The following is a 12,340-nucleotide window of genomic DNA, read 5'->3' on the forward strand; positions in this document are numbered from 1 at the left end:
ACGTTATGGTGGCAATGCACAGTATTAGGCCACACCATTTTTTATTCACTGTCGGCCAGACAATCACAGTGTTTTTGTAACTCAAGAAAAACAGCTTGAAGTTATCAATCAAACTGTCGCCGAGCATGTGGACACTCCGAAACAAATGGCTTTGGCGTCAATTTGGCTTTATCTCTCACCACAAAGCGTTTTCGTCTCATTTGATGCACAGTTCTTGTCTCATATATTTTTAAGATTGCTAATATCTGTTTCTGCCAAATTTTAGGCGTCCGCCGCAAGAGGGATCTAATTTACAGAGTTTTTTTCCTGTATAGCATAACAGACAAAATTAAAACAAAATTATGAGATACACATTCTATTAAGTAGGATATTCCTTGATAGAAACAAAGCGATATTGAATTTGTAGATCTTTCAGTGGTGTATAAAATTGTCTCGCAGGGCTTCTCATTACTTCAAACACGGCTTTTCTCTGTTATCTCTTAAATTACTGCCATGAACATGTACCCCTAAATTAACTTTCTCAAGAATTATTATTTACAAAACCCTAAGTCGTTCCTCGATCGTAATTAAAACAACTTTGTCACTAGTTTTTGTAGGATTACGCGCAAAGTTGCAAGCTTGTTTACTTCCCACTGTTTTTTTAAAAGAACGTTTTGCGATTTTTTTTAGCTGTTTAGCAGTTCGTAGCTTCCGATGTAAATTATTATTATTATTAATTTTTTTTGCATTTAAACAGCTTTGTCTAAAGCAGTGCCACTTGGTCCTTACTGCTTCGCACGCAAAGCTGTTTAGCTTTCTTTTCGGTCACATGTGTTTGAGGATAATTTCAGCGACGTTCACGCCGGATCGCTCCGAGAAATCGAAAACCGTGAAACTTTTCCAGCTGTTCTTGCGTTTCATATCGGACGCAGACGCTCCAAAAATAGCCTTTCTTCTTAAATTACATCCAGCCCGTTGTTTTGAGACTTGAAATATCGGTTTCCTGTTGAATAACCCAACGTGAAGATAGTTATGTCTAGCCACTGGCGAAGCACAAAGAAACTCGGCACGCGAATATCAAACAATTGTTTCCGAGGCCATTAGCCAGAAGCTTTCATGCTATTATTTTGTCTAGCGCATTTCAATAAAACAAAGTGCATTTTTATTAATGTTAATTCTCTGAGAGTTTTGCAGACGAAGAATTTTATTAGATGGAAATGGAGTAGGGGAGAGGAGGGTTCAATTCGACAGACAGACAGGTCGCGAGCTTTTCTAAATTCTTTTTTTCTTTATTTTGTTGGTTATAGGGTGGATCCGGTAGAACTTTAGATGACGGCTTCCTCTTTTTCAGTTTATGAAGTCGACAAACGCCGCTGTCTGTTAGATAATGGTAAGCTGAAATGTGGATATGTAAGGCGCCGTTAAGGAAGAGAGCGAATTACATGTTTAGCCTACGAACACTAAGAGGCTTCTATGCGATGTATGCCAACCGCACCGTGCGGTCTTTCATTAAAATACGATTTATATCTGCATGGCAAAAGCTTACTACAAATGAACATTTGGGGCGACAAATAAGCTTTTTAATTTTCCTTAATGTTTTTCCTACGTCTCCTAAATTTCAGTGGGCAATTTAAGGAAGACCAACAAGACAAAGACACCTTTAGCAAAATCAAATTTTGATTGGAATAAAGAACTGTTGATTTTATAATCTTACGGAAATGGCAATGTTTTTATCTGTCCAACTGGGGTTGTTTTGGTTAGGTTAGCCTGTTCCTGGTTGCAATATGAATTTACGGAGTGTTTCTCAGTTGTGTCGTCTAAGTTTTTACGCGCTGCATGACTACTTTAAAATCTAACCGTGTAAAATTCATTGCTCTTCTTCTGAGCTCTCTCCGTTGAGGAGCGAGCCATTAGTTTTGTTAACACTTGTTTTGCGAGTAAAACCACCCGCCGAAGTTCCATTTAATATATGTCGACTCCTAATGACTGACTCGGAATCTCGTCTTGGATTGTTCATAGTGTAGATAAATTGGGAACCGGCGTTATGTAATCTTTGATTGTTAATCCAAGAGTGGAAACCCTTAATTTCATTCTCCAGCTCTCGACAGTAGCTGTCTTTTTCCTCTAATTTTTTCGACAAGTCTCTCACATCTTGTTGCAGTACATTAATGGTCTCTTTTGAGTTCATAGAGAGAATGTCATCTTTCTCGGCTTTGTATTTTTTAACTTCGAGCTGTAGTTTAATATTTTTCTCATTCAAACTGTCCATTTCGAGTCGTTGACTCGTCTGCATCATTCTCAATTCTTTTTGAACGCCTTTGAGTTCTTGCAGCGCTTCCTCCATTTTTTTGGCGTGCTCTTTTTGCAACGACTCCAGTTCCGCGCTAAGTTTGTCTCGTACATTGGTCAGTTCTCTCACTTTATCCTCCCCGTGCTTGGCAAATAAATCTTTGATTTCCTTGGCCAATAAGCCACTTAACTCTCTGGAAGAAGCAGGGAGCCTGTCGTTCTTAGTCAAGTTCGCGAGCATGTTTTGAATACGCTCTTCCAAAACAGCACTTTCGTTGTCATTGACCTCGGGTTCCCTGTCTCGGTTTGGACTGTACGATTTTTCGTAGCCTCCCCATCTTTCGTTTTGAGCAACAACCTCGAGCATTTCCTTTGCCGTTTTCTCTAGCGATCTAGGATCTTTAGCGGACGGGGTCGCTAGAATTTCGCTGACGGTGTGCGAAACCGTGGCGGAACTCATTCTGGGCTCGACCTTTGGAATTGGCTTTCGTATGTCTCCCTTGAAAGCGTGACGGTGAAAATTGTGCGGATGTGGCGGTGTGTAAGGGCAGTCGCTCGCCAGGTACGGAATGGTGTGAGGAGCGAAAAGCCTTGCAGGAGAACCTGGCGACATCATTGGCACGGAAAGTGCCCCGCTAGGAGTACTGGGGCTCTCTGTGCTTTTTGCGCGGCCGTGCAAGGGAGACCACGGTCTAAAGGCAGACCTTCTGCACACGATATCGCCATTAGAACTGCTCCCGCAATTGCTACTGTTCCCATTCGAGTCGCTGCTGTCACTATTTGCCACTTCGCGCGAGTCTCTGGGTCTGTCCACGCGCGGCCTCTTCGGAGGGCTCGCACCACCGTCGCGCTCGCTCCCATCTGAGTCTTGTTCGCTCGATGGCGACGCGCGCTTGTAGCGCTGTCCGTCCGAAAATTTATTCATAAGCATCTCCCAGAGTTTCTGTACGTGCAGCGTGGGTTGCTCATTGCACAGCATCAAATAAAGGCGCCATTTCGCGTCGTCGAAGCCCCAGTGACAAGTGTGTATCTCTCCTGAGGAATGATTATGGACAACAAACCTTCGCGGAGAGAACACTCCATCACATTGGGAACACGTAATACACTTGGCGTACGGATCGGTGTACTTGTCAATTTCCAGAGTGCCCGCGCAGCCGCCAAAACACTCATGGTACACTTCTAAACTGTCCTTCGGGAAACTACGACTCGTCCGCCGCGGGACCTCGCTCGCGGTTAAAATACCGATCAGGCGAAACGAGTCAGTCTTGGAAATAAAACTCGCCGAAGTCGACGACCAGGACAAAACCCCGGCCAGTTTAAATAATTCCAGCTGATGTGGCGAGCAGCGCGGACAGTAGATCTGAAGGCGATCCCGATTAGCATCAATGTCTTTGCCGTCAAAATCCTTCAGAACTTTATTCACCAGCTCCGTGTAGCACACTCTCTTTTCACCGCCAGAGCTGAAGCAAGCTAACGGCACGCCATCGATGATAGTTTCTTTGAAGTTGAAACCGTCTTGGCCCTTTGGCGGTGGCATTCTTACTGTGACAGTCTTCATGCTCATGGTCCTAGAATGTTCACTAGACGAAACATGCGAGCTATGTTTAGCACCGTCGTCTGATGTCGAATTCCACGATTTCTTTGCGGTGAAGCCCTTCGGTCCAGTGATGGAGTCTGTCGAACAGTCGCGGTACTTCTGTAGGATTTCGTCTATAAGCGGGTTGTCCGAACGAGAGAATTTGCCACGCTCCATTCGCGTTGCTTAATTTCACCCAAATAAGTTACAAAAGCGTGTCGCGTGAAACGTCTGAACGGCTTTCCCTATAGCAGACGAGACGAGTCTGTTCACTCACTGCACATGCTCGGTGAAAGGCCTGTTTGGACCGTTATTGTTCGCAGTTGATTTGTCATCTGGACATGTGATAATGCTATTCAGGGGGTAAAATTACTGAAAAAACCCCTGACGAGGCTCGTGAAATCTTGGGTTAAAAATATGACTCACCCGCTTTGAAAAGCGTACGTGCCACTCGCAGGCCAAAGACACAACGTCACACCGCACCTGGCGTACAAAACGGGGTCTCAGAGAATCAAATTATGAGAAGCCGCGACGAACGCGAATTCGTTAATCTCGCTCGGGTACCGTATATCAGATGAAATAAAAGTCTACTGGCGTGAATTATTCAATACTTCGCCTGATAATAGCGCCAAAACAGGTAGCCTTCAAAAACACTTGGTTGTCTTTTGTGAAGCTTGTCTCTTCTGCCAACGCAATTACTGCATGGCTGAATGAACCAATTGCGTGCCACTGACAAAGACAAACAGAGTCGTCCGTGTAAAATGTTGTGTGCCAAGGCCCCCGCCACTGTCTAGACAACGTTATTGTATTGTCTAGACATGTTTTTGACGTCTTGTTACAGCTTTGTTTCGGCGCTCAAGCCTTTTAGGCCGCGATAATCAGTTGGGCGGGATATAAATGTTATTGACGCCTCGTGCATTATTTTTAGCGCCAAAGAGACACGCGTTTGTTTCGCGGCGCATGCAAGCTCCTAACTGAAATAAACCACCCGAAATGTTTACGATGAAGAGCAAGTTCATCGAATTTGAATCGAAACAATGACGGGAAATGAAAGAAAACAAAGCCACAGCTGTCGCCGTGTTTTTAATTATTCATGTCCAGAGGACAACGAGTCGGATGTTTTTCAAAGAAATCGTTTAATTCGGTGAAAACCAAATTCATCTTGTTTTAAGTTATTTTGTCTGGCGCAAGCGGCCAAATAAAGCTATTTGCAAATGTTTACGAATCTTTGGGATCTGTGTATTTATGAAAGCTTCTTGTTAACGAATATTAGTGGTTCGTGATAGATTTTAATTTTTCGCATTTTTCTTGTTCTATTTTCTTGTCTTTATTAATTTAAACTAGGAGACATGACGGCGCGGACAGTTTGAAAGACAATCAAGTATCCCCAAGTTACCTGGTGAAAAAAAAGCCCAGTTAATCAAAAGTTGTGAAAATTCTATTTCAGCAGTGAGCAGCGTTCGAGTCATGGCGAATTTGATATTTTCCTTCGCCAGTCACCTGCCAGTATTGTGAAAGAAATTCATCGAAGCTTGAATTATGTCAAAACAACACTTATTATTCGTGTCGTTTCTGTCAGACATCGAAATGGAAAACCTTCCGTCTGCCTAGCTATTTTAATTCCGTGTTAAGGTTTGATGTGTTCTTGTCAAACAATGAGAGGTATTTCACAAACACATCAGAAACCCTGAAACCGCTATCTCTTTCATGTTTCATTGCGTTTCGTTTAACCACTCCATTGATACTCTTTAATAAATGCTTTGAATTGAATAGATCTGAAAACATAAAAGCCGAAGCGAGGCAGGAATATGGCCTTACTATAAACTTGCACGGTTCACGAGCCGTGCGTGGCTTTCCGTTTTTCTAGAGATAAGATAAACACAGTGGAGCTAATAATGTGACTCGGCTGAGCTTTCGAAAGCCCGTGTCAAACACACTGAAAGCCAGTTTGTTGACTGAAGTAGGTCTCTATGCTAATCTGTTTGCATATTCATATATTTAAACCTGACCATGCTTGATGTTTTCGCAGACAGTTCAACGTTTTAAAAAGAGTATCATAAAAAAAAAAAAAAAAAAAAAAAAAAACGAGTGTATTTTCTCGATTTACAGCGCGCTTTCTTTCCGCAGAGCTTCATCATGGTAATTACGGAATAACAAAGTAAAATTACTTATGTTTTTAACTTTACAGCCAATGGCTGCTAACCAGGAATTGCTTTAGCCGAGCTTTGGCTGCGACTGTACAAACAAAGCTTTTATGCACCAGACAATTACGATATCGCACCTACACACACAGTCAAGTTTTAAAATCAAACACAGACATATATGATGTTGAAACACTCTCGAACTGGGAGAGCAAACTTCCGAAATTTGTAAAACGTTCTCTTATGTAAAGTTGTTTGAACAATAAAAATTTGTTGACGCGTGTTTTACGCGAGAGAAAGAGGGAAGAGTTGTGAAGGCTTGAAATAGAGCAGGACAGCTGATTAATCCGTGTGTCCGCAATCCACTTCATAAATAAGCTTTTGTGAAAGATCCTTTGATGATAAGGAAATCTTAATAAGCCCGTTCGCTCAATCATCAGATATTCCGTCGCCTAAACCTCTCAAGCTTATTTTCAAGTCACGGAACGGTTGAAAACGTGGCCTAATTTGAAAATTAATACAAGTCAAAAATAAGCACGGATAAACTAGAAAAATAATCCTGTTTTCTTATGTGATGTTTTTGACAGAACGTATAAGAGTCCTTTTCCGTCAGTCAATGTTCTTTTGGTGTGATAAAGAACATCAGTCGCATCGTTTTTCAAAAAGGTATATATTCCACTGATATATTCTAAATAAAGATAATTCATTGTCGCTAATTGTCCAATGTGACATTTACCTATTGTAGGTCTCGTAACAAGTTTGTATAAAAATAAGCTTTACATGCACGAAAGTTGACTTCTGAGTAAAACTCATTTTCATAAAACAATTTTTTCTAATGGAAGCCAAGAAAAGTTGAGAAATGGCTTATTCTATTGTGACTATTGTCGCTAATTGATCGGTACTTCGGAATTGTAACTAATTAGTCGTTACTTTTCGGCCCCGTGTCGGAATTTCTAACAATCTTGTCGCTGATTGGTCCCTACTTTTCGGCCCCATGTCGGAATTTCTATCCATCTTGTTGCTGATTGGTCCTTACTCTTTGACCCCTTGTGAGAATTTCCAACAATCTTGTCGCTGATTGGTCGTTACTTTTCGGCCCTTTGTCGGAATTTCTAACTATCCTGTCGCTGATTGGTCGTTTCTTTTCGGCCCTTTGTCGGAATTTCTAACTATCTCATCGCTGAGTGATCGTTACTTCAAGCAATGTAGCCTTATGTAGTTTCGTCCGTCCCTTGGACTACATGGTACCATGTGGCACTACTTATAAATTTTTGCGGTTTTTTCCACGATCCGCAAAAAATAGTTCCCGCCAAAAGAAATTCCCGCAAAAATTTTCTCTGCAAAAGTTGACTCCACTGGGCGAAATTATACATACAAACATCACGAGTAGAATCTTGTTGTTGCCATTTATTTGTAAACGTCTCGTTCTTTCAGAAACAATTCGGTGAAATGAGAAACAAAACTGTTTCAGAATAGATAAAAAAAATGGTTTACAGTCAATTGAATGCAGTTTAATTAAAAATGCGAAATTGTTGTACTGATTTCAATTAAACGTGACTTCCCGAAAATCGTAAAAACTAGTACCCAGCGAGATAGCCCGAACAGGCGGAGTTAGCGCTCCGCACTCGTGTATCGCGTTTCCGGCTCTCTGCCTCGCTAATCCGCCTGTCCTGAAGGCTACCAGCAAGAAAAACCAGTCTTTAACAATCCGGCAAAAATGAGTTCCCACAAAATAGAAAAAACCGCCGATTCCCGGCGATATTTTGGCCTTTTTACGGCCAATGGTTAATGTAATTTCCTTTTGGTTAACAGAAATCTCATTGTAAATGGTTTGAACCCAGGAGTATCAGCAGTTCGTATAGTGTGATCGTCCGGGTGAGTGTAGTTCTGAAAAGAACTGTTGTTGGTGACTGACGTTTCGACAACCTGAGCGGAAGTCATCCTCAGAGTCAAGTGAATAGTGTTTGTCAGTCGATGATGTTATAAGTCTGGTCCGTTGAACGTGATTGGTCAGCATAGCCATGATGGTATTGGCTGAAAGACTCGTGTAAAGTTTGTCATCAGTCATTGGTGGGTTTCGATCCGTCTATTGTTAGTCAAATAAGTCGGTTTTTTGTCCGTGTATTGTTAAGTCGGTCTGTTAGAAGTCCGTTTGTCGGTTTCGTTTCCGACGTGTCACTGTTGTTATGGACAAGACTGACCACTTTGACAAAATGGACGCACTTGTTAACGACAAACAAACTAACGAAGAACTTAAACGCGACCCGACGCCAGCACTTTAACGTAAACTTAACAGCAAAATACTTACGCTAAAAAAGACTGACGCTATTGACACTCAACGCTACTATCGACTGAGGTGCTCAGTACCTCAACCGCCGAAACTTTACGGACTACCGAAACTGCGCAAGCCTGGTATACCTATGCGACCTATAGTGTCATTCTGTGGGTCCCCTACGTATCAACTGTCTAAGTACTTGACGACCATACTGCAACCCCTTACTGACAAATCAAGACGCAAACTACAATCTACGGAGAACTTTATTGACGCTATTAAGACAGTACAGATACCCGACGACTATAAACTTGTGTCTTTTGATGTGAAATCACTGTTCACCAGTATTCCACTTCAATTGGCATTACAGTGTACCGAGACCGCTATACAACAATCTACTGTTAAACTACCGTTACCGACAGAAGACATCATGGACTTATTGAACCTTTGCCTTACATCGACTTACTTTCAGTACAACGGTAAACACTACAAACAGTTGCATGGAACAGCCATGGGGTCGCCTGTTTCTGTCGTTGTCGCAGAAATTGTGATGCAAAAGGTGGAGGAACGCGCCCTTGCAACTTGCCGACAAACGATACCGCTTTGGTTACGCTACGTTGACGACACCTTTACCGCCGTTCACAAAGACGAAATTGACGATTTTCACGACCACCTAAACGAACAGAACGCCGACATCCAGTTTACTAAAGAGATCGAAGAAAATGGAAAACTTCCTTTTCTAGACTGTTTGGTAAGCCGCGACAACAACGATCTACGAACGACAGTGTACAGAAAACCGGCGCATACCGACAGATTACTTGACGAATCATCCTACAACCCGACTTCACACAAAGCCACGACTATAAAGACTTTGACGAGACGAGCGCAACTAGTTTGTGACACACCGGACAGCTTACGTGACGAAAACAGATACCTTGAACGTGTTTTTCACAAAAACAACTACAACGCTGACTTTATTAGACGAAACATTTACCGACCTACTGAAGCTGACGCTACGAACAGGAACCCTACACCTGTTACTACAGTGACCAGACCTTACATTAAGGGCACTTCTGAGACCATCTCACGGATCCTGCAGCCCTACAACATCCGTGTAGCCCACACACCTACAACTACGTTACGACACTTACTGACTAACGTGAAAGACAGAGACGAACCTAACAACAGACAGGGAGCAGTTTACAAGATCAAATGCTCCGACTGCCAGGCTTCCTACATTGGTGAGACTGGCAGAAACCTTAACACGAGACTGACTGAACACAAACGAGCCACGAGAAATGGTGATGCCAACAATCACATTGCTGTACATCATCAACTGACAAACCACAACATTGACTGGGACTCTGCTCAGTGCTTAACCTACAGTACCAACTATTTTCAACGACTGACTCTGGAAAGCTGGTACACTAACCTAGAACAAACGCCTCTTAACAGATGTCAACAACTACCGGCGCCTTACAAACGACTTATCCATGACGGAAACAAAACCGACAAACGGACTTCTAACAGACCGACTTAACAATACACGGACAAAAAACCGACCTATTTGAAGAAGGAACTTGAAGAAAAAGGAACACTCTTCCGCTTATTTCTTGGACAATTGAAAAAGATGTAAAAGCGCTTACCAACAAGTAGCTGAAAATGTATCTAAAGGAAAAAGGTCTTAAGATAATTGGAAGCAAGGCTGAGTTGATTGATCGAGTTCTCATCCATGCACGCAGGAACCTTAGTGCCTGAGATGCTGTAGAAGATGAGGAATCTCCCAATTCATGCGGACACGAGACAAGCTGAGAGTCCAGTGGTTCTGATGACTCTTCAAATGAGTCTTCGACATACGTCGAAGAGGCATTTGAAGTGATTTTTGTACCGGAGGAAGAACTCCAACAAGTAAACTAAGTATGAGGGAATCATTGGGAGGAGACTTTTTTCAAGGGGGGAGGGGGGGGGGTTAGCCTTAATATTATCATTATGTGAGCGGGGGTTGAAATTAATTTTTGCTTAATGAGAAGGGGAGTATGACTAAGTTTGGGGCATATTTCACCCATTTCCCAGCCCCTCCCCTCCCTCCTCTCTCCAGGTAATTATTGCACAGTCCCTAAGTGATTGGATATCGTCATCTGAAGGATTTAGTTAGAATTCTGATAAAGCGATTCGATTATTCGCTCTCGATTTCTGTGAGGTGATAGTTATTCGGCGTGTGGCCTCGCCAGCTATCAGCTCTTAGTATAAATTTACTAGCGTTCTATCACGAATGCCGTTCTACGCTAGCGCTATACTCACTATTTAAAAATCTATCGCGAACGGCGTTCTCTGATTGGCTATACTACTCACTATCTATTCTGTTGTAGACAGTAAGTAGCGTAGCAGTGAGCACTTGTTAACAAACTGGCGGCCGCTTCTGTGCATTTTCGAAATGTCTTTGAAGAGGATTTGGATAAAGTTTTGAACGACGAGTAGATTTGTACTAAAACAATTAGATTATTCGCTCTCGATTTCTGTGTGGGATAGTCAACTCACGTGACAAAAATCTCGAGCTCATAATCTAATTGTTTAACAGATCACAGGAGACGTCAAAATGTGGTATGGACATCAGTGACAGACGCACGGCAACATGGAATCTATTTGATAAATAGAAACACGAGTTAAAACCAATCAGCGCGCGTGTTTTCTTTGAGCGGCTTTTTTCTTATCTGTTGTAGTTAGTAAGTAACCAGATGAGTAGCCCAGCATTGTGCGGTTGCTAATAAAAGGTGGCCGCTTCTTTGCGTTTTCGAAGTGTCTGTAATTAAGAGGATTTAGATAAAGCTTTGAACAACTCTGACATAATTCAGTCCCTGGAACGGCTCCACTATAGGGCTGCAAGACTCATTCATAACTTGGTGTGGGTAGAAGTCCTTGAACGATAAAAAGCGGAAGGTCCACCCTCTTTTTGCATTATAAACCTGCTATTTTTATCTGAGACATAGGCATAAATCAAACATTGTGTTATAAAGAAGCAGGTCTCAAGTTATTCAATTCGGCAGGCAAGCGACTCCTTCAATGTTAGTTTTGCGCTTCAGTTCTCGCTACATGGAAGATTCTTTAGCGTACAGAGGTTCAACTCCTGGGAATACTGTGACATACAAACATAACTATGGCCTTGTGTGTAGGAATCGATACAGCGACCTTTGGTGGAAGCTTAATTTTCAGTTATGTTTAAAGACTCTAATTTCAAGGTGATATCTCCATCTACTCGTACATGTACAGTAGTTTTAGATTTGTAAAATTGGTATATACTTGATGTTAGATGATTCTTATTGTAAATTCAGTCTCAGTTTAGTTTTAGTACAAAATCCGGAAACCTTCTTAGCTTCTAATCTCATCCATTTGTTTCTTAATCTCTTATTGGCGACGGTACTTTTCGCGTGAATTTAATTTATCTCCCAATTCTGTCTTTTTTAATGTACACAGATACTGCAGTCTACAATAATTTTAGGCTGGGCCAGGCGTTAGGCCCAGGTCTAACGACTAGTACTGAAACCTGGAACGGCAGAACGCCGGAAAATCAGGAATACTTAAGCCCGAAATACTTAAACGCGGAACGCCGGAAGATTAAAACCAGGAATACTAAAATCCGGAGCACATCAGAAGCCCTAACGCCGGATTACTTAAACCCGGAACTTACATAAAAACCCATACTCCCGAAAATACTAAAACACATGCTTCAAGCACGAGAAATTGTGCACATGTAGGCATGTGGTGATCTTTTCCCGCCATATTTATAATTATGATAATGTATCTACTGTGGTCTGGTGTACGTTCATATCCCGGGGAGGAGGGGGAGGAGGGGGAGGGGGGGAACCCAAGAGGGAAAGGTCGGGGATGCTCGTCGGAAAGTTTGAATTAAACCCCTAAAGGAAACCAATCTGGGTGTGGCTTGGACTTAATTTGACCCCTAAATCAAAAGATACCCCTTGAAACGAAAAAGCTCGATTACCAGCCGCTGCTCCCGAAAGGAGCGTTCGCTATAGAAGACCGGACTTGAGAAACCGAGCGTTTGTTTTATTATTATTTCTTCGAGTG

General features: G+C 42.3%; 1 protein-coding gene across 1 annotated transcript; it reads right to left on the reverse strand.

Moving 5' to 3' along the window:
• Positions 1-1,247: 1,247 nt before the first annotated feature.
• On the reverse strand, positions 1,248-4,616 carry LOC149116365 (uncharacterized). Its single transcript, XM_089282287.1, has one exon. The coding sequence runs from the start codon at positions 4,019-4,021 to the stop codon at positions 1,847-1,849; it is 2,175 nt and encodes a 724-aa protein (XP_089138413.1). The 5' UTR covers positions 4,022-4,616; the 3' UTR covers positions 1,248-1,846.
• Positions 4,617-12,340: the final 7,724 nt, after the last annotated feature.

Source organism: Orbicella faveolata, unplaced genomic scaffold (genome assembly GCF_042242905.1).
Source record: "Orbicella faveolata isolate gen_17 unplaced genomic scaffold, um_ofav_v1 contig_12, whole genome shotgun sequence".
NCBI classification, from domain to species: Eukaryota; Metazoa; Cnidaria; class Anthozoa; order Scleractinia; family Merulinidae; genus Orbicella; species Orbicella faveolata.

Coding starts and splice junctions, on each gene's coding strand:
- LOC149116365 (XM_089282287.1), bottom strand. CDS start 4,021: ATGGAGCGTGGCAAATTCTCTCGTTCGGACAACCCGCTTATAGACGAA.